The 22,853-nt window shown below is 43.8% G+C and overlaps 1 protein-coding gene across 1 annotated transcript in view; it reads left to right on the top strand.

Annotated features, from left to right (window-relative positions):
- The first annotated feature begins 1,855 nt into the window (after positions 1-1,855).
- Positions 1,856-22,853, top strand: part of LOC140718236 (endothelin-converting enzyme 1-like) — a 319,941-nt gene continuing 298,943 nt past the window's right edge. The window contains exon 1 of the mRNA XM_073031724.1: positions 1,856-1,987. Within this exon, the coding sequence (XP_072887825.1) occupies positions 1,955-1,987 (33 nt within the window). The 5' untranslated portion in view covers positions 1,856-1,954. The remainder of the gene's footprint in view (positions 1,988-22,853) is intronic.

Below are 22,853 nucleotides of genomic sequence, written 5' to 3'. Positions count from 1 at the left end.
AGATTAATTTTTTTGCAGGCATTTACAGGAAATTGAAGAGATACAATAAAATTTATGATAAAATGTAAATACTGTAGTCTTCTATGCTCTATGTTGCTGTTGCTTCGTATGGCATCCATCCTTTTAATTGAAGTGTGGCCCAGGAAGCGTGAGTCTGTCTGTTCAGGAGCTGGGGTTAGATTGACCTTCATCCAGCATCTCGTCCACAGCCGTCCCAACATGGGTGGCCCTGAGTTGGCATCGCCTGACAGAGTCCTTGAAGCTCAGAAGCCTCCACGTGACATCAAAGTGTTGATCCAAGCCGTGGACGATGTTCTATGACTGACAAACAACCGACATGCAAAAGAGGACAAATCGTGCAAATGATAAAAATGTAAATAAATAATACCAAGGACGTGAGTAGTAACTGTAGACTTGAAAATGAGTCTACAGTTGTGAATGCAGTTCAGCAATGAGGTGAGTGAAGTTAACCAGGATGGATAAGTTTTGCTTGACTTTTCAATCCACTCCAGCCAATTCTTGAAACATTTTTCCTTTCAAGAACAGACTTTACTCATGATTATATATACACACACACACTTACATACATACATATGTGTGCGTGCGTGCGTGTGTGTGTGTGTGTGTGTGTGTGTGTGTGTGTGTGTGTGTGTGTGTGTGTGTGTGTGTGCGTGCGTGCGTGCGTGTGTGTGTGTATTTTTAAAAAGCTGGAAAAGAAAACTTTACATTCTTGGTCAATACATTAGATACTGTAGTTTAAACTTTAAAGAAAAAGAAAACACAAACAGACATACACAGGATGTGGCCCCTGGAGAATATAGTAATCAAATAAACATTAGATGCTCTATCTGGATATGTATGTTGTCTCTGGTTGGTCATATGTCAGTCCCTTTCCTTGCATTAGCTCCAAGGACTATGTAAAACCTTTATGTTCTGTTGATCAGTGCTCTAGGTATAGTTTGATCACACACCTTACACTGTCAGGACCATCTGGTCCCAACCTCACTACATTGAATCCATCTGCTCCACAAAGGCTGGTAATACTAAACCCCCAATCTGTTCCTCTCATGGATTCCTACAATGGTGCAATAAAAAGGCAACCAATCGGCCCATTCTGTCTGTGCTAACTCACCAAAGTTGATATATAATAACTTCACTCCTTGCTCTTCCCCATTACCCTGGAAATGTTCCCTGCAAATGCTTATTTTTAAATCTACCTTTGAACCTCTTTTATCATCTAATCCTTTTATTTGTTTCTCAGATTCTCTTCTGCATAATAGGACAATCACCCCGTAGTTTCTGGGCTAATTGTACTAATCGTTCACCTCACACTGCAATGCGTCATAACAAAAGAACCACTGAACCTATTTTTTTTTTATCAATGTAAACATCTCAACTTCGCTCATGGGTTTAATTTCTCTTGCTGAGTCTTGCATTCTTGCCCTCTCTCCAAGGACCTCGTAAAGCGGATGACACTGCTAAAGATGAGCATAATGCATTCTGTTAGAATAGGGGCTGATTTACGGTGTTACAACTATCAGTGTTCCTTTGAAGTTGCTGTGAGGAATGTTCCGTTCACTGGGATGTCTTCATCCTATCACCCATTACTTAATTCATTTATACATTGCAAAGTGATTCGCTGGCGTGATGACTGAAGGAGAACATGTGGGCTTTTGACAGGGGCAGGGAGGGAGATGAGGAGGGAGAGGCAGGGAGAGGAGAGTTGAAGTTCGTCCTGGAGCCACCAGGTGTCGCGAGAGGCCGCCTCTCCCTCTCCCGCTTCCATCGGCTCCCGGCAACAGGTAGCAACCCGACTCGTAATTAAACTGTTTTCCCTGAGTCTCCGCAAACCACACAATCCAACAGCGATGTTAAAATCTGCTTATCTTATCTTTAGCTGGATAACGGCTTCCACATGTGATTGACAGCTGGGACAGGAACGAGCACCTTTACCATGAACGTAGCTTTGCACAGTCTGGGATCTACGGTAAAGTGATACAACTGTTTTGTTTTAAAGCTGTGGCTTATGAAAACACTCGACTTGTAAAATACACCCAAGGCCGCGGGGGGATAGTAATGCAGATGTGTTCGGATTCCTGTTTCCTCTCTGTGCTGAAGAAAGGCGAGGGGTGGCGAGGCGGGATGGGAAAATATAGAGAGGGGTGGGGATGCTGGGTAGGAGGGGTGGAGAGAGGGGTAGGGATGTTGGGTGGGAGAGGGGTAGGGATGTTGAGTAGGAGAGGTGGAGAGAGGGGTAGGGATGTTGAGTGGGAGAGGTGGAGAGAAGGGTAGGGATGTTGGGTGGGAGAGGTGGAGAGAGGGGAAGGGATATTGGGTGAGAGAGGGGTAGGGATATTGGGTGGGAGAGGTGAGAGAAGGGTAGGGATGTTGAGTGGGAGAGGTGGAGAGAGGGGTAGGGATGTTGGGTGGGAGAGGTGGAGAGAGGGGTAGGGATATTGGGTGGGAGAGGTGAGAGAGGGGTAGGGATGTTGAGTGGGAGAGGTGGAGAGAGGGGTAGGGATGTTGGGTGGGAGAGGTGGAGAGAGGGGTAGGGATATTGGGTGGGAGAGGGGTAGGGATGTTGAGTGGGAGAGGTGGAGAGAAGGGTAGGGATGTTGGGTGGGAGAGGTGGAGAGAGGGGTAGGGATATTGGGTGGGAGAGGGGTAGGGATGTTGAGTGGGAGAGGTGGAGAGAGGGGTAGGGATGTTGGGTGGGAGAGGTGGAGAGAGGGGTAGGGATATTGAGTGGGAGAGGTGGAGAGAGGGGTAGGGATATTGGGTGGGAGAGGTGAGAGAGGGGTAGGGATGTTGAGTGGGAGAGGTGGAGAGAGGGGTAGGGATGTTGGGTGGGAGAGGTGGAGAGAGGGATAGGGATATTGGGTGGGAGAAGTGAGAGAGGGGTAGGAATGTTGAGTGGGAGAGGTGGAGAGAGGGGTGGGGATGTTGAGTGGGAGAGGTGGAGAGAGGGGTGGGGATGTTGAGTGGGAGAGGTGGAGAGAGGGGTAGGGATGTTGGGTGGGAGAGGTGGAGAGAGGGGTGGGGATGTTGGGTGGGAGAGGTGGAGAGAGGGGTGGGGATTTTAAGTGGGAGAGGTGGAGAGAGGGGTGGGGATGTTGAGTGGGAGAGGTGGAGAGAGGGGTGGGGATGTTGGGTGGGAGAGGTGGAGAGAGGGGTAGGGATGTTGGGTGGGAGAGGTGGAGAGAGGGGTGTGATGTTGGGTGGGAGATGTGGAGAGAGGGGTGGGGATGTTGGGTGGGAGAGGTGGAGAGAGGGGTGGGGATGTTGGGTGGGAGAGGTGGAGAGAGGGGTGGGGATGTTGAGTGGGAGAGGTGGAGAGAGGGGTAGGGATGTTGGGTGGGAGAGGTGGAGAGAGGGGTGGGGATGTTGAGTGGGAGAGGTGAAGAGGGGTAGGGATGTTGGGTGGGAGAGGTGGAGAGAGGGGTGGGGATGTTGGGTGGGAGAGGTGGAGAGAGGGGTGGGGATGTTGGGTGGGAGAGGTGGAGAGGGGTGGGGATATTGGGTGGGAGAGGTGGAGAGTGGGGTAGGGATATTGGGTGGGAGAGGTGGAGAGAGGGGTGTGATGTTGGGTGGGAGAGGTGGAGAGAGGGGTGGGATGTTGGGTTGGAGAGGTGGAGAGGGGTGGGGATGTTGGGTGGGAGAGGTGGAGAGAGGTGTAGGGATGTTGGGTGGGAGAGGTGGAGAGATGGGTGGGGATGTTGGGTGGGAGAGGTGGAGACAGTGGCATGTGGATGCCCAGCAAGAGCACATGCACAAAAGGGGCTGGGACTGGAGTGTGGGTGAACAGACCTGAGACGTACGAGGCAGCAGAGTCTGAAATCTGGAATAACAAACAATAAAGCCAGAGGACCTCAATTGATCAGGCAGGGAAGCGGAGGGAAACGGACAGTTGACATTTTGTGTTGAGACTCTTCACCTGCACCCCAGGGTTCCTCCAGCTTTGTTGCTGAAAATATGTTGCTGGGAAGGGGGAAGGGGTTTAATGGGGGTAGGGGGTTCGAGACAGAGACAGACAGCTAATAATAGATAGTATAATCTAAAGAGAAGGCTGTCAATTTTCCCAAGTCACTTTACAGATGTCATTCTGTCTGAACGGTAGGAAGTTGGGAATTACTCGTTTATAAAACTGAATAAAATATCCCTCTAATTGCGTATCACATCTAAATTTCTCTTGGTACAAAAGACACTCGCTGCTAAGCTCATAATCGAGAGTGTGATCAATAAATAACTTGCCCTTAGAACCTCTACAAGTGGTTAAAAAAAACAAACCACAGAATCCAGAAAGATTTAAATTACGGTATTTTATTATAGTAATTGACTGTTTCATGAAGATTGTAAATTGTTAAGAGAGAGATTTGTGTTTTAGTTACTATTTGGACAAAGGTTTAAAGTCACCTCTCATTTTGAGTGCTGCGCTCAGTTTTGAGGACTATGCCTCAGGTTGGATGTACAAGCTTCAGAGTAGGTACATCGTAGATTCACACAATACTCAGCCAAAAAGGATGGAGAAGACATGTTATCCATCATGTTTTGTGGATCCATTTAAGATGATTAGAGTATTGTAATGATTCCATTTAATAGCAGAGAATGTATACAATATACAATCTGAATTTTTTACTCTTCACAGACATCCATGCAACAGAAAACCCCAAAGAATGAATGACAGAAAAAAATTAGAAACCCAAAGCCCCTTCTCCCCCTCTCATGCACGAGCATCAGCAAAGCATCAACTCTCCTCCTCTTCCCTCCCCCACCTAATTTATTCCAGCAGGAAGCATCACCCAACCACCACCACCACCTTGAGCCAAACAATAGCAAAGCCCCCAAAGAGATCATGATTCAGGTCCATGTTGTGTTATTGAATCATCTAGAGAAGCTCTTGAATCACCAAGGATATTGAGCTAACATGGTAAAGGGATTAAAATCAATGGTTTCAGAGTGGACACTGTGGGGCAGAGGGCCAGTTTCTGTGAATGGGACACTAAAGGAATTGAGAACTACGGGGCTTGCAAAGAAAAGTGACACTGACCATGCTCCTGAGAACCAGAATCGGGTTTATTATCACTGGCGTACTTCGTGAAGTCTGGTGTTTTGCAGCAGTAGTGCAGTGCAGTACATTTTAAAAAAATCCTTGGTACAATAAGGAATATTTTAAAAATAGCAGGAAAAGAGATCAAAATAATGAGGTAGAGTTTATAGGTTCATGAACTGTTCAGAAGTCTGATGGTGGTGGGGAAAAGGCTATTCCAAAAGTGATGTGTGTGTGTTCTCAGGTTCCAGTAGCAACTCTGATGATAATAATGAGAAGAAGACACACCCTGGATAGTAAGAGTCCTTCATGATGAATGCCACCTTCTTGAGGTTTCACCTTTAGAAGATGCCCCTAATGGTGGGAAGGCTAGTGTCTATGATAATGTTAGCTGTGTTTACAACCTTTCGGGTTTTTCTGATCCTGTGTACTGCCCCCCACCCATACCAGACCGTGATGCATCCAGTCAGAATGCCTTCCACTGTATATCTGTAGAAAACTGCTCGAGCCTTTGGTGACATGCTAAATTTCCTTAAACTCCTAATGAAGTATAGTCACTGGCATGCCCTCTTTGTAATTACATCAATATGTTGGGCCCAGGATAGATCTTCAAAGATGCTGACACCAAGGAACTTGACACTGTTCACCCTTTCCACTGCTGACCCATCTATGAGGACTGGTGTGACTTCCCCTTCCTGAAGACTACAACCAGTTCCTTGGTCTCACTGATGTTGAGGTTGTTGTTGTCGTGAGAGTAGAGAGAGTAGAGCAGTGGGCTAAGCACACATCCTGTGTTGCTTGTCGGTGAGGAGGAGGTTATTTTCAATCCACACTGACCGTGGTCTTCTAATGAGGAAGTGAAGGATCCCTTTGCAGAAAAAGGTACAGAGGCCCAGGATTTGAAGCTTGTTAAGGGAATGATGCTGTTTGACACTGAGATTAATTGATAAACAGCAGCTGTAGGTATTGCATTTGTCCAGGAGGTCCAAGGCCAAGTGGAGAGCCAGTGAGATTGTGGTAGTAGGCAACTAGGTCCTTACCCAGATAGGAGTTTATTGTGGCCATGACCAATTTCCCAACCTCTCAAACCATTTCATCACAGTAGATGTGAATGCCACTGAGCAATAATGTCCAGTTTGGTTCTCACTTTCCCCTACTTCCCCTACATTTCATTTCAAAAGGCACGTTCAACTCTTCTCTCACTGCAGATCCAAGATCAGTGCAGAAGCTGCTATGAAACTAAATTATTGGACACTTTCTATGTCAGTTAATTGTCAATTAATGCATTGTATGCAGCATATAAGATTTTGAAATTAACTAGCATTACATCAACTGTGGTCAATTTAGCAAACCATAACCTCATTCAGAATTATGTTGGTATAGATGCAAACAAGTCCACAGTAATTTAACACATTAGCAATAATTAATTTTGCTCATAACAGTACGTTTGCCCTTTCCATCAAAAATGTTGGAGAAAACATCTAATGAGGTCACAGTTCGGCTACCGTACTGAAATAGGCTCCTGTCTTTCTGTGATGTAGTATTTCCAACCTCCAGAATTGTCTAATAAATGTTTTTTCTTTTTCCTTTCTGATCCATTCTCAATCTTCTTTAAATATCTTGCTGCACTTTTCCCAAAATGACTAAGTAATGATAGGTCATGGAAACTCAACATCATAATTTATTTTTTAAACTCCAAAAAAGCAAAATAGTACAGATGCTGGAAGTTTAAAATATAAACAGAGAAAGGTCTAACCAGTCAGCAGGTCAGACAGATCTATGAAGAGAGAAATAGGATTAACATTTCAGGTCAATGATCTTCCAACAGAATGTGAATTTATGTTCTTTCTCCACAGATGATATCTGACCAGTTGTATATTTGTGATAACCTCTGTTTTTATTGCCATTCAGACGTTTTTCCCCTAACCTATCTCCTGAACCTCTTGAAAGTTCAGACAGTTCCTCCCCTTCAGGTGATTGGGCAATCACCCCTGCTAAAATTACTCTGATATTCAGACTGTTTCGTAAATTAATTTTGATAAAAATTGATACAGTTTGCTGTTAATGACCAGCTGAATATACAAACATAAGGTTGTTTTAATGCTTAAGTAATCAAGATCCTTCCAGCAAGGACTTTGAAAGTATGCAAATATCAGTGGAGAAGGTAACCCTATGGTACCTGGAAATTAGTGTGGTAGTGAATCTGCATATCTGTGGTAATGAGTCTCTTTCTCTCCTATTCAAATCCTACCCTGGTTTTCGGCTTAGAAACTCTCCATGATATGCAGACAGAAAAATGCCTTGGGTGTGGGTTTAATTCAAGGTGTTGAGATCACACAGGGTTGATTAATTTGTACAATCAGCCTGCAACAGCTCAGTTTAAAGACTTTGATTTAAAGATTTCATACAGTATGATTATACTAATTTGTTAATTCCATCATACATTGAGCTTATTGTAGTTTGATAATAAGAGTTAATAACCTTAATTGTTACTTCTGACAACCTCAGACGTCCACATATTTGACAGAGCTGAAATCAAGTTTGAAGACTGATCTCTGTTATACTATGAGAACTATGGAAGCCTGTTTGTATACAGCAAGCTCCCACTAAATGTGCTATTGAAATAATGCATTGGTTGATAAATACTAGCCAGGCCACCTGTTTCTCTTTGAGTACTGGTGTACAGTGTTGTGCATTTGAGAGATCAGCTGGGCAGGGTCTTGGCTCAACTTTCCTTTCTCAGTGCAATACATTAGTCCCTCATTGCAGTGCAGTGACGTCAGCCTGTATTACATGCTTAACTCTGCTAAGCAGAGTGTGTATCCATCTCGGAGAGGTTTATTACCATCGACCGACTGGTGACTTGAAGGGTGATGGAAAGATTGTATTTGGGGATTTGATTGGGAAATAAGATGAAAGCTTTCTGCGTAGAATTATGAAAGCATTGGGAAGAGGTTCATCGGGAGACAGAAATAACTTCAGAAAGTGGACGTGGTAGAATTGGTTCATTCCGTGAACAGATTTCTCAATAGCCTATTCTTTTATCACAGTTTGAAATGATTACAGAGTAAAATTGTGCAGCTGAAGGAATCAATGGTGGTCTTTGCCAGCCTGTCACACTGCTACTTCAGAGCAGACTTCACTGATGTAGTTCACCAACAGCGGCAGAACTGAAAATCTCATTGTACTGAGGGCCCGGTATGAATGATGCTCATTAAACAGCACTCCAGCCAGGCCAGCGGGCTGCAACAGCCACAAACGCGCATTTGTACAGAACTGGGAAGCATTCAGTGAGCGCTCACTATATTAACGCTTAAACCCATAATGCATTTAGCTTGCATTCTATTGTCTGCTCCCTAATTAGCTGCTGACCTGCTTAATTAATGTGCGTGTTTGAATACTTACTTACTTACTTACCGGCATTTAGGGCAGCAATGAAGGTCCTCCGGTGTGGCGGGCTTACTTCATCTCGGTTGTCACTACTGTCAGTCGTACAAGTCCCGGGTGGAGATACAGGAATGCTGTCGCACTCAGAGATAGAAGGATCCTTCATTGCTGTTTCTGTTTGACCTGTCAGGGTTTTTTGCCCTGAGCTGAACCCCCGAATCTGGAGGATTGGTGCACCATTCTTAGTCTGGCCTCTACCCTTTGACCTGTGACCCTGTCAAGAGCCAAAGCATAAGGCCCTGACTCCAACCAACATAGCTCCCTGGGTCAATGAGGCACACAAGCCTGCAGACCAAACGTTGTCTTCTTAGAGGTGTTTGAATAAGAGACCAGCAATGTTTTTTAGTTGAAATGTTTGTTAGAATCATGGCGTCATGCAGCATGGAAACAGATGTATTTGGCTTTATTTAAGAAGTGGATAGAATGTAGAAATACTGTCAATAGTACGGCGGTCCCATTGAACCTGCTGACCATCAACTAGCTGGTTACGCTCATTTCATTTTTATGTCCTCACATCCCTTCTACTTCCACCACAACCTCTGCAGTCAACTACACACCAGGCACATTTACAGAAGCCAATTAGCATACCAATCCAAATGTCCTTAGGATGGGAGAAACCCAAAGCACCCTGGGTGACGCAGGACTAAAGACACTGGAATCTAAAGCAACACACAAGATGTGGGTCAGGCAGCGTCTGGGAAGGGAAATGGACAGTCAACCTTTCAGCTCAAGACTCTAAAATTGGTCCAGCTGAAGGGTGTCAACCCAAAATGCTGGCTAACCGTTTCCTTCCACAGATGCTGCCTGACCCATTGTTCCTCCAGCGTCTTTCTGTCGTGCATCAGACCAAGTCGGTCCCTAAAGATCTTGACCCAGAAGCAGGATGCAGCCACCAGGTGAAGCATTCTGCACGATTTAAGATCTTCTGCTTTGGCTACAAAGACCAGGTCCGTCAGTACTGCCAACAGCCAGTAACTGAATGCAAGCTCACTGTCTTAAGCCTATGCCACTAATAACCTTTCCTATCTCTTCCAATGTACCCATAAATTTTCTGTATCTTGGCAGCTCTGGGCTTTATACTGGACACCCACAGATGGTTTGCATTAAATTTCCTCTTATTCCCAGACAAGTACAACAAATCCTTCTCATACTTGCCAACACAGCAGTGCTGCTGTTAAAGCCTGCTCTCAAATCTATTCTTTTAAAGTGTACTGTTCAAAAGAAATTGTTCCTTTCACAGTGTATGTCATGCAGCAATAGTCCTGTTCTGTGCCCCGTGTTTAGTCTGGTTTCAAAGATGACTTACTGTGTGTTTAAAATTGCAGAAGTCTGCGTGCACTCTAGTGTTCCATAATGATTAGGATTTCTATGCATGGCTACTCCCCATGTGATCATATACTGGCACATTTGGAAAGGATGGGTCCTTTCCACTTTAAACAGATTTAAACCCAGGAGAAAATTCCAGCTGTAGAAACTTCCCAGCTTTTGGTGGCAAACTAGAAATCTGTGCTATATAATTCCACACCCAAAGTCAGGACTCATCCTGGATTCCTGGATCTGTGAGGTAACAACATTAACTCTCCTCAATCGTCCTTACCGTGCCCTTTGCTAATATTTTTCACCTTGTGCCATTGCTGTTGTTTGCCATTTAACATCTCCTGCTTTCTAACCTATCAGAGACCTTCCCTTCTTACACTCTCTTCTCCTACCTCATTTCTCTACACTAGTGGTCACCAAAATTTTAAACCCAAGATCCCCTACCTCGGCCTCAGTGAAAGGCAAGATCGACCTCAAATCGATTAGTCACATGCATGCGCACCGGGCAGAAGAGACCGGAAGTAAAAAAAAAACCCCGCAACCCGGAAGTAGAAATAATGTACGTACAGCAAGGGTTACCACCCTTTTTTGCACCACAGACCAGTTTAATATTGACAATATTCTTGCGGACCGGCCAACGGGGGGTGGGGGGGGGGGTGGGGGTAGTGGTGTTAAACACGACTGGAATACAGCGATACTCAAAGCAGGTTCCTTATGTCCAGTCTATTCTGCAATTTAGTTTTCGTGGCTCTCAGTACTTAGCTTCTGTCCCACTTGCTCACGTTTTTTCCACTGAAAAAACTCAGTGGGTTTGTCTTTAAGTGCAGGGTACTCAAGGTACTGAAGCAGTTTTGAGGGCTTCAATGCCTCATTAGACAGCCTCTGGGCCTGAAATCCAGCCTCCTGCCCACCTGCCGCCAGCCACCTTGGCCAGGTGCGGCTGGTTGTGGGTGGGGTGAGAGGACAAGGTAAGGGCCGGAGGTCCCCGTGCTGGGGCTGTGGCGGTCGCAGTCCAGAGAGACGCCCGCCCCCCTTGTAGGATCTATCGGCCGACAAAAGTTTGGCTCGAGGGATGACTTTCAGTACTTATGAAACCCTGAGCCTGAATTAGGTCGTCTGTGAATATTTTAGCACTGGGTTCACCAAGAACATTCGGTGTGCTAAAAAGTTTTAGAGACGACGCCCATCTGTCCGCGTTCCAGGCCAGTAGCAACGGGCACTTCCCACCAGCCAGTTACCCGAGGCCAACCAGTGATCCCTGGCGCGAGGGTATCACTGTGTTTAGACGACTGATGACCTCACGTGGGTCCAAGTTCAACAGTGGGTGTGACGGAATGAGGGAAGGTGCAGTTGATTTGTATCATTTCCTCACGGCCCGGTGGTTGGGGACCACTGAAGTACACTGTGTAGTGCGTGGCGGGGGAGCTACGCGCACGCACAGTGGGCAGAAAGAACGGAACTAAAACCCCGCAACCCAGAAACAATCTCTCAACAGTATTTGTATATTTCTTTTTCTTTCTTTTTTTTTCGGGATCTACTGGGAAAGTCTCAAAGATCGACCAGTCAATCGTGATCGACAGGTTGGCAACCACTACTCTACACCCAAAGCAAAAATCTGGCTGTGCTGGAAATCAGAATTTTGAAACTCTCAAACGTAGAACAGTACAATGCAGAACCCAGCCAAAGCTTTTTAGAGGAAAGTTGTTATGCTAGGTGCAGACTATAAAATTGTCATATCCAGTCAAGATGTTGTGTGTACATTAAGAACATTATAGTTATTCTTCTTTCCTCACAGCTAAACCATTCTAACTCCACCTACCTCTAGCATGATTCTTTTTGAAACATGCATTTTAAGCAAGCTTTTGATCACCTATATTAATATCTCCTTCTAAAGCTCCATATCAAATGTCATCTGAACACGTGAAGTGCCGGGAGAGAGATTACTGTATCAAAAATGCTCCATGAGTCCAGGTCCATTGTTACTGCTTAACACTTAATTTGGATGAGTTGATTTAAAATATGATTTACTTCAATATGGAAGTTGCTTTGGTTAAGTTTCATTCTGTGATCTTGATGTAGAGCTTCTCAAAGCTTTGAATTTACTTTGGATTTGGATAATGAAATGGAACACAAAAGGAGTAGAGGACAGGTCATTTTTGTTTATATTGGTCCCGGGACTAGATCTGGAAAACCTGTTTTTAATCTGTCCACCACAGTTCATCGAAAGCATTTACAGGTTCTGAATAAGAATGTCATTGATAACTTCTGTTACCTGGGCTAAGAACATAAAACTGTGGATATTTTAATTGGAAATGGAAATAAACAATTTTGAAAACACCCCGTTTGTTAGGCAGCATCAATGGAGAGAGAAACAGAATAATGTGCTGTAGCAAGGAAGCACAATTTATCAGGGATAGCAGCGCTTCATGAAACATGGATCCAAGATACCATCTACTCTCTGAAATGATCCCATGGCAGTACTTTGAAGGGACAGAGTTTAGTTATCCCTGGTGTCCTGGCCAACTCTTATCCTTTAACCAATGCCATCAAAATGGGTTATCTGCTTGTTTCTGTCACTCTTGTCCATAGAGGTTCATTGCATTTAAATTGATTATGGCTTCCCACATCGGAGCAATGTCTACACCTCAAATGCATCCTTGGTTGTAAAGCATTCTGGGAAAGGTAATGAAATGTGAGGCAAAAATGCAAGTTATGTTTCCAAACACGAGAGATGATGGAAATGTTGAGCAATTCACACAAAATACTGGAGGTGATTAGCAAGTCAGGTAACGTCTATAGAGGGGTCAACATTTTGGGCCAAGACCCTTCATCAGGACTGAAAAGGAAGGGAGTAGAAGCCAGAAACATCAACTGTTTATTCCCTTCCATAGATGCCACTTGACATGCTGAGGTCCTCCAGCATTTTGTGTGTGTTGCTTAAGTTATTTTTTCCCTTGTTTCAGTAAGAGGCCCACTTCAAATCTCAATAATGACATGCTGTCAGAGATTTAATGCTTTATGTGGGGGAGGATTATATAGTTCACTATATATTCCAGATGCTTTAAGTATGGATGTCAGTGCTTACTCTGGTACCTGATTCTCATAATCAATCCTTTCAAAAACAAAATGTAAATAGGCATACTAATGGCTCCAAGATCAGACTGCCACTGCCATCATCTCTGACTGTAACTTTTTAACTTGCGTCTATCCTGTCAAGATTATAATGTATTCACCTCATGGGAATTTCAAAACTTTGATCCTGCTGAAATTGCAACCTCATTTAAGACGAAGCTCTGTCGGTTGGTGAGCTAATAGGCTGCCAGAAGTTGCCCCTACTGTATGGCTCCTACTACAATCCAGGAGGAGTTGACAGGAGTATGGGAAAACAAAACAGGATTAGTAAAAATGGGAGTTTGATGCTATTGCAGACTTTGGGGATCAAAAGGCATATTTCTCTGATTATTTAACCCTCAGCCCTATTTAAAATCAGAGGTCAAGACACCATAATAAAAAGCAATATGTGAAAAGGCAAATTTCCATTTTGAACATTGCACAGCATGTTTGCATTGATTTGATGCTTTCCATTTGCTGTTCTTTGTTTTCGCTGATGTAGTTACCAACAGTAATAAGAACAAAATCTGAACATCAGAAAGCTGCGAATGCAAGAAATCTGACAACATCCTAGGCCGAATGATCAGGGAGTGTGCACACCAGCTCACTGATGCCTTCACAAAAATCTTCGACACATCGCTCTCCCAGGCTGCTCTCCCCACACGCTTCAAATCGGCCACCATCATCCCTGTACCAAAGAACTCTACACTTTCAGAACTAAACAATTACTGCCTGGTGGCACTAATGACAATCATTATGAAGTCCTCTGAATGGCTGGTAAAGGCTCATAACAAAAACTCATTGGACACTCACCAATATGCTTACCGACAGAACCACTTTGTGACAGATGGCATAGCATCCCTCATGCACCTGGCCCTGACACACCTAGAAAAGAAGGACACTTATGTCAGACTGTTGTTTCTAGATTTCTGAACCAAAGACTTTGGTGAACAAACTCCTACTTCTCGGGCATTGGACTTCCTACAAACCGACCTCAGATGGTCAGGACGTACAACCGCTCCTTCCTCCCCATCATTCTCAACACGGGTGCCACCCAGGGCTGTGTGCTGAGCCCACTGCTGTACACTCTGCTCACACATTACTGAACAGCCAAACACCCGACTAACCTCATTGCCAAGTTCTCCCATGCCACGACAGTGGTGGGGCTCATCGCCGACAATGCTGAGACAGCCTGCAGAGAGGAAGTGGAAGAACTTGAGGCCCGGTACCGGGCAAGTAACCTCTCCCTTAATGTCAGCAAGGCAAAGGAGATGGTTATCAACTTAAGGTGAACTTGCAACACCCTCTTTACATGAGCGCCACAGCAGTGAAAACTACAAAGAGTTTCAAAATCCCAGCAGTGCACAATCTCTCATGCTTCCTGAACACATCATTTCAATCAGGAAAGCTCAACAATGCCTCGATATTCTGAGGAGGCTGAAGCGAGCTGGACTATGTACATCTCTACTCACATCATTCTCCAAATGCACAGTGGAGAGCATTGTAAAAAACTGCGTCACTGCATGGTACCAAAACTGCACTGCGGGAGACAGAAGGCCCAGTAGAACTGCCCAACACGTCCTTGGCACCAGCCTACCCACCATCAAGGCCATAGACTGTATGTAGAAAAGTGCCAGAGAAAGGCCAGAAACATCATGAAGGATCCCACCCACCCTGCTCATGGACTGTTTGTCCCACTCCCATCAGGGAGGAGGCTACGTAGCATCCATGCCAGATCACCAGACTCAAAAGCAGTTACCTTCCCCAGGCAGTATGGATTATCAACACCTCCACCCACAAACTCACCCCGCCACAACCCACAACCACCAGTATTTTGTTATTTCCTGTCAGTCACCTTATGTAGAGACACTCCCACACCTAGTATCACTTTATGGATATTAAATCAATCTATGTATATAAGCTTTCAAAAGTATTTATATTTATAGTTTTTTATTAGTATTGTGTTCCTTATTTTACTGTGTTTTTTTTTGTGTAACAATTATTTCATTCTCTTATAGTGGAGATAATATTAAACAATCTTGAATCTTGAAGCAAAATCAAAAAATACTGGAAGTACTCATGCACCTTTTGTGGAAAGAAAAGTAAACATGTTTCAGGCCAATAACCCTTCATCTCAACTGGAAAGGAAGGGAACACATTACAAACTGTATCCAGGTTGTGAATACTAGACTTAGGCATACCTGACACAAAAAAGACCTCCTGGTAATATTATTAAATTCTAAAGTCTGGTTATATGTACAGAAGTTTATTCCAACATAGGGTAAAACTAAATTTCCCCTTTCTCTCCACTTTTAGTGATTGGTAATTATTATTATCATAACAGCCTGTTTTTTACACCATTCATGCAGATCGTTTCAAAATATAAGTACATTGAGGTGGTTCAAAGGGAAAAGCAATAAAGAATTCAGAGTATAGTGTTACAGTTACAAAGAAAGTGCAGGTACAGTAGATAATACAGGGCTGCAATGAGGTAAATTGAGTGATCAGACTTTGTCTTGATCATACAAGAAGTCCATTCAAGAGTATTATAATAGCAAGATAGATGTTGTCCTTGACTTTGGTGGTGAGTATTTTCAAGTTTTTGCATCTTCTGCCCAGTGGGATTGAGAAGAGAGAATGACTGGAGTGGGAACGGTCTTGATTATGTTGCTACTTTCTTGAGATAGCGGGAAGAATGGATAGAGTCAATGGAGCGGAGGCTGTATTCACAACTCACTGCACTATTCTTTCTTATTAGTCTGGTGCCATTAATCGCAGTACTGTGAAGCTATGAGAGATTTTTGCGGACATGGGCTGTTTCATTTGCTGAGAAGCTGTGTTTGGCATTGAAACTTGCACGTCGTTGGTGACTATCCCCACGCTTGACCTTGTGATAGAAGGAAGGTCATTGCTGGAGTGGCTGAAGATGGTTGGCCTGGAGCAGCAGCAGCCTGAAGAACTCCTGTAGTGATGACCTGGGACGGGAGCTGCCAGCCTTCCAACAATCATATCCACCTTTCTTTGTGCAAGCTGCTACTGTAATCATTGGAGTGTGTTACACCTAGTCGCCATTGACTCTATTGACTTCAGTTTTACCAGGGAATGTTGCTATGACGTCAAAGGCAATCATATTCACTTCGTTTCTGAAATCCAGTTATTTGTTCTATAGCCGAGTGGTCCTGGTGAAAGATGGGCGTGATGAGCAAGTTATAGGGGAATAAATAAGTCACAGGTATTACTTTCGATGGTCACTGCCATCATTTTGATGATTCTTGAGAGGGGATTGAATGGATCATAATGACCTGAATGAAATTGACCTGCAGTTCATGAGCAAGATATACCTGTGCTTTTTTTTTAACCTTGCTGGGTAAATGGCAAAGTTACAATTGCACTGGAATAGTGTGGGTGGAGATTCTGCTAGTTCTGGAGCACGGGCCTTTGGCATTCAGCATCTAGTGCTGTCAGTCATTTCTTGTTATCTAATGGAGTGAATCAGATTGGAGATGTTGACGATCACAGAGGGGAGTCGCGAAGAATCAACCATTTAATGTCTGACTGAATGTGGTTCTGAAAGATTTAGCTTTGTACTTAGCACAGCCATGCTGAGCACTGCCATTGTTGAAAAATGGGGATGGTCTTAGCTGCGTAATTGTCTATTCATGACCAGATACAGCAGGACTGCGGAGCTTTGATCTGGTCTGCCGGTTATGAGATCATGTAGCCACCTATTGCATGCTGTTTTTGCTCTTTAACATTCAAAATGATACAGCATCACCACGATGCCGCCTCACCTCCTTAGATACAGCCGCTGCTGCTCTTGACATACCTGTCTGCCCTCACTGAACCTGGGTCGATCACTTGGCTTGAGAGTAACGCAAGAGTGAGGAATGAGGTTCCAGACGGTGGTGGTGTGTCTTTATGAAACATAATTTGACCTTAATCTATATCACTTCCTTGGCTTTTCCAGTCAAGTTTTGCCTTCCTTTATGTTGCTGGCTAGGTGTGTGCCCTTTATTCATACATAGTGTGTCCGTACTACTTGATTTATTTCTGATTTTTGTGCGATACGATTTGGAGGAGAAGTAGGCCAGGGTTGTACGCTATTTAATAAGGTCACAGCTGATCATATTATAACATTGACTCCAATTTACCATCTTCCTATAGAAACCCTTCACCCTCTTACTTATCCAGAGTCTGTCTCCAATTTAAACATGTTCAGGCTTTGCTTCCACCAATCATTGAAGAAGAGAGTTCCAAAGGTATTCATCCAGACAATCAAATCCCTCTTGATCTTCTTAGCACCTGCAGATATAAATCTAACCCATCCAAACTTTTTTATAAGGCAACTGGACGATTTTAGATATTAATCTATTAAACCTTCTCCAAACCATTTCCAATGAATTTAAGTAACTTCATGAAATGAGGAAGGCAATATTGCATCTAATACCCCTGGTGTGGTCTCACCAGTATGATTGGAGCATATTCAGCTTCCTGTATAAGAAATAACATTTTGCTGTACCACATGCCATCCCATTGCAACTCCCGTGCAAGAATCCCCAAATCTCTCTGCATGCCACAGCGCTGTGTTTTGTCACCATTTACAGAACTTTTTTCCAGGCAGTTCCACATTTCCCCACACTGTGCTACATTTTCCAGGTCTTTGCCACTCAGTTACACCATCCATTGCCTCTTTAATTCTTTATTTGTGTCATTGGCAAATTCAGCGATCACAGTTTCATCCAAGTCATTTCTATAAATTGTAATAAGTCGAGGCCACAGCACAGATCTCGTTACCTCCTGCCAAGCCACCGGTGTCCAGTCTACTAGCCACCCTACTCTCCACACCAGTCCCTTGCCTCCTTCACTTGAACTTTTATTCTCTGCCATGTCAAATACATTGCTGAGCATCTAACTACAGGTATATCCAGTGGTTCCTCTTTCACTCTCTGAACTCAATTAAACTAGTCAAATATTGTTCCCTGTCCCATAACCTTGATGGCTTTGCCTGGTGACCTTGAAGTTTTCTAAATGCAATGCTAGTACACTTTTAATAACAATTTATGTTTTCTCTTTGACTAATATGCTGAAAGCCCCGTTTTCCATCTCACTCCCATTTTTTCCCAGTCTTTTTCTCCTGCTCTCCGCGGATGTTTCCTGCTGCTCTATGTCACAGCCTGTCAGTGTTCAATGGTTCCGTTTTATATCAGAGAGTGTATACAGTATACAACCTGAAATTCTTACTCTCCACAGACGTTCACAAAACAGAAGTAAACGCTGAAAGAATGAATGACAGGAAAATGTTCGAACCCCAAAGCCTCTTTAAGGAAAAGTAGCAGGCTGGGAAAATTGACCTTTCTTTTCATTTAATAAAATATGTGAAAGGACTAACTTTTATTTATACAACATGTGTCCCAATGAACAGATGGGGGTAAATGCTTAGTGTATATTTGAATTATGGTTGTTCTGTATTGTAGAAATATGATTAAAACTAATAGGAACCCATGAATGTTTTGAAAGTATTGTGTTGTGAATCACAGCAGTACCAGGGAGTAAGTGTGAAGCTAAGGTTAAGGACATCCCCCGCAGCAGACCCGACCTCTGATGCCTGTAACTTCAAATTAAGCTATTTAATACTCAGAATCTCCACTGTTGATCGCATTCTTTATCTGGGCAATGATGGAGCACAGATAACAGGAACTGAACATTCTGGAGTTATTCAGGTGGTCAGTCAGCATCTGTGGAGAATGAAACAAAGATGATGTTATAAATCTATAACATTTCTTCTGAACTGATGAGAGATCACTGACCTTTCCCCCAGTCCCCCAATCCTAACCCCTGCCATGTGTTCAGGAACCTTTTCTGACCTCTCCCTCCCTGAATCCCAGAGATCAGTCCTCAGCAGAGGGCTCCACCTCAACCCTCTCAGTTCTTCTTAGAATGAAGCCCAAGCTCAATGTTATCCTGAATCCTACCACTGCCTCCAGCCCATTTCTTTAGCCCGACTGTGGACCCATTCTCCTATTTCCAGAATTCCCAATCCAATTGGATAACCCCTACCTTCTCGCCATTCTAGATCGGGGGAGTCACATGGATAAGTTGGTAGAGCAGTTTGCCACACATCTCCAGTTCAAACCTCGACTTCAGGTTGTGTAGGGTCTGTTCATTCTTCCTGTGACTGTAGGTGTTACCCCCGAGAGCAACAGGAACACTGTGGGTTTCTGTTCACATCCTAAAGACGTACAGAATGGTAGGCTGCTTATCCACTGTAAGTTACTTCTTTTATGAAGTGATTGATAGAATTTACTGGGAACTGGAAGAAATATGGGGAGAATAAAATGTGATTAATAAGAAAACATCCCTCAAGTCGGGCAGCAGAATCTTTCAGGTCTGAGACCCTTTGTCAAACCGGGTCAAGGGCCTGGAAAGAAAAGTTTGTGTCACTTTCACAGATGCTGCATGACCTGCCAAGTGTTTCTATCATTTTCCATCTTTATTTCAGATTTCCACCATTTTACTTTTTAATTTATTTCCACTAGGATTAATGTTGGGTTAGCGTAAATAGCTGTTTGCTGGCTATTTAATCGGCTGGAGAGCCTCTGGGCGATATATGACAAAGCCTCAATGACCACAATATATCCTCATCACTAACTTCCAATGTAGTATCAGTCATCTGAGTTTTTGCATTGACTGAACTTACTCTCACCTTCATTCACCTACCCCTCCAACAGTTACAGCAGTCCGCTCACCAGCCTCCAGACCTAACGTTGTCACCAACTTCCTGCAAAAGGTATTGCTGTTGTGTTTTAGCGAACTGATCTCTGCTTGAAGCAGGGGCCTAATATCAGCTCTTTTACCTCCCAATGAACCTTCACCCCACTGTAGAATATTAGGCCATTGTCTTTCAGACATCATTTTGTCAGGCCTAGCTCTCTTGTCCTTTCACCCTTCCCAACTTACGTCTACTTCTTTCCTTTTGTCCAAGAGAAGAACTGTCCTGGTAGACAATTTTGTCACCCTGTGCTTGCCTCACAGAAATGATGGAAAGTCTAAACCTAATATATTAGCCATTTCTCCTTCCTCAGGTGCTAACTGACCTATACGGCATTTCTGGCATTTTCTGTTTTAATTTCAGATTTCCAGCATCGGTGTTTTTGTTTTGTTTTTAGAGAGAGTCTCAACCTCTGCTGGTACTGCTTTAAATACCTCTGCCCACTGCCCCCCATGACAGCATTGTGGAGCTGTTGAGATACAGCGTACATCCTAAAACCTTAATTATTACTGTGTGTGCTTTCTATTAATAAAAAGGATAATGACCCCGATCTTGCTTGCTAACCTCAGTGGTTCAAAAGAAACCATCAACGTTTAACACCTTAAACAGCAGCAAGTTCAGAACTTCCGTGCACACACTGTCAGACACGTGGACCAGATTGAAGGACGAGTCCTACTGAAGGATCTCGGCCCGAAACATTGACTGTTTTCTCTTCTCCATAGATGCCGTCCTGCTGAGTTCCTCCAGCATTGTGTGTGCGTTGCTTGGATTTCCAGCATCTGGAAATTTTTTCTTCTTTGGGGTGAGATCGCTGACAGGTTCAGAAGGCCATACATTTGGTCGGTGAATGCTCATTAGCAAGTCCTGCCTCTGAACATCGATCTTTGCTCTGTGCCAACCATCCTTTAATTGTAAACAGATTCTCTGTTGCAATTTGAGTATGATTTATTACCTGTGGTAAACCTATGTCTTAATATGGCAGCCAACTGGCGGCGTGTTGAAGGAGATAAACTGATCAGTGGGATTTGCTGCATAACTATTTGTGATGATCGCATTTTCACATCAGATCCTCATTTAGATTCCTGGCTCTTGGAAACAATCTCCTACTTACATCATTAGCAGACTGCAGCTCAACTTTGAAAATGAATTGAAAATACACGTGGACTAAGATGTTAACTGTCCTGTGCTATCATCAGTGGGATCATCAGTTGATCTGCCACCTGTCTTCAGGAGTTTCGGCCCGCTTATGATCAAGACTCCCTCGAGGTGGTTGGCCAGCAGTGCTAAAGCACCACCTTGAAATAAGAAATAGAATAGAAAATATTTCAAAAACAAGAGCCTTCAGTTTGAAGTAATCCAAATGCTGAAAATCTGAAATGGAATCAGCAAGTGCAAGAAACATTCAGCCGATCAGACAGCATCTGTTGAGGGCAAACATTTGAAGCGTGTTTCCAGCATTTTTGTTCATTACAATTCAATTTTTATCATTTTAAAAACAAAATGTAAGATTTCTATTCCTTCCCCATGTCCTTCTTCATGTTCTCTGTCTTGCCAAACCTTACAATGAAGATGTTTTAATGACAAGTGACTATACAGGAAAATATCCAAGTTTCTTGTCATTGCTCCAGCTCACTCCCGGAGCCCGTCTTCCCGTACGCTGGCTGGACTGTAATGTTTGAACACACTGCAGGGGTACAGGGGAGCTGTTGTGGTCCGGCAGCACGCATAGGAACCCCGCAAGTTTCAGTCCTGTCATTATCATTATTACTCTGGGCTTTTCTGGCCAATGAATTCAGTGCAAACAATGGAAACAAACTTGATTCATTTTCAGCTCTACCCCTTAAAGGGACATCAGAAGCGTAGCATTTGATGGATTCAGAAGTGGTTTGCCAGTAAGGGAGAAAGCGAACTGTAGACATACCAAGGATTCTAGCTGATTTAGTGGATCATTGTTGGATGTGCAGATTTCTCTTTGGTTCCTTGTGTATGCAACAGAGGTAATTGTCCACCAAACTGTTATATAAGCTCTTCACAGGAAGGTCTTGCATTCATTGGCTTAGCTTTCAGCCTCAGCATTTATATAGCCCTCTGATTGGCGGTCATCATGCAACCAGTACATCGAGAGATGTGACTTGCTTTTCCACCGATCCTTTCAGAGCTTTCCTCTCTGTATCCAAATACCTCAACCCCATCCACTCCAGAATAGTGTTAACCCATTGCCCAAGACCATGAAAGGAATTTGAACCTATTATCTCCACCTGAAAGCGAGCCGATCGCTTCACCACAATCTGCAGCGTTTCTCCCAAGTTTCACACGTCGCTGCCTCAACCCCCATTAGCAGAAGATGGTAAGAGTACATAAGAAGGTTAGAAATGGAATCATGAATAAGCCATCCGTTCCCTTGAATTTCTTTGATCCAATGACTCGTACAGCATGTTGGTTATGTAGGCAAGGTGGCCCTCAGCATTTTGCCCCTATCAATTTTAAGGGGGCAGATAGAACACCACAACACAGCAGCAGGGCCTTTGTACAGCTGTGATGAACAGCACAGTCCCGTTGACCTGCACCCAGATCATAGTTCTCCATACCCCTCCCATGTACATCTCCTCAATGTTGTAATCAAACCTGCAATCGCCACTTTCACTGACAGCTCATTCCACACTCACACCACCCCCTGAGTGAAGAAGTTCGTCCTCAGGTTGTTCTTAAATATTTCACCTTTCATTCTTAAGCTACAACCTCAATTCAAATCTCATAAAACATCAGTGGAAGTAACCTGTGTATTTACCCTGTCTATACCCTTTTCATATTGCACCTATATGGCCTCAATAGAGCCACCAATCTGTCCTTTCTGAGCACTGTGGTGATATTTTTCCTGACTAGTATTGCCACCACTTCCTCTTCAATAGCTCCTCCTCTATTATGTCTAAAACACATTGAGTTGCCAATCCTGGCCCTCCCACAACTAAGTCTCATTAATGGTTACAATATCATAATTCCACATGCTGATCCATGCTTTAAACTCATCCGCTTTACCTACAATACTCGTTGCTTTGAAATAAATGCAACTCAGAACATTAGTCCCACCATGCTCACTCTTTCAGTCCGTGTCTTTGTATGTTGGCTTAACATCTACTTCCTTCACAATCACTCCTGGCACTC

This window comes from Hemitrygon akajei, chromosome 29 (genome assembly GCF_048418815.1).
Source record: "Hemitrygon akajei chromosome 29, sHemAka1.3, whole genome shotgun sequence".
Taxonomy (NCBI): domain Eukaryota; kingdom Metazoa; phylum Chordata; class Chondrichthyes; order Myliobatiformes; family Dasyatidae; genus Hemitrygon; species Hemitrygon akajei.
Note: the sequence above shows the minus strand (reverse complement) of the source record. Positions and strands in the feature narration are given on the sequence as shown.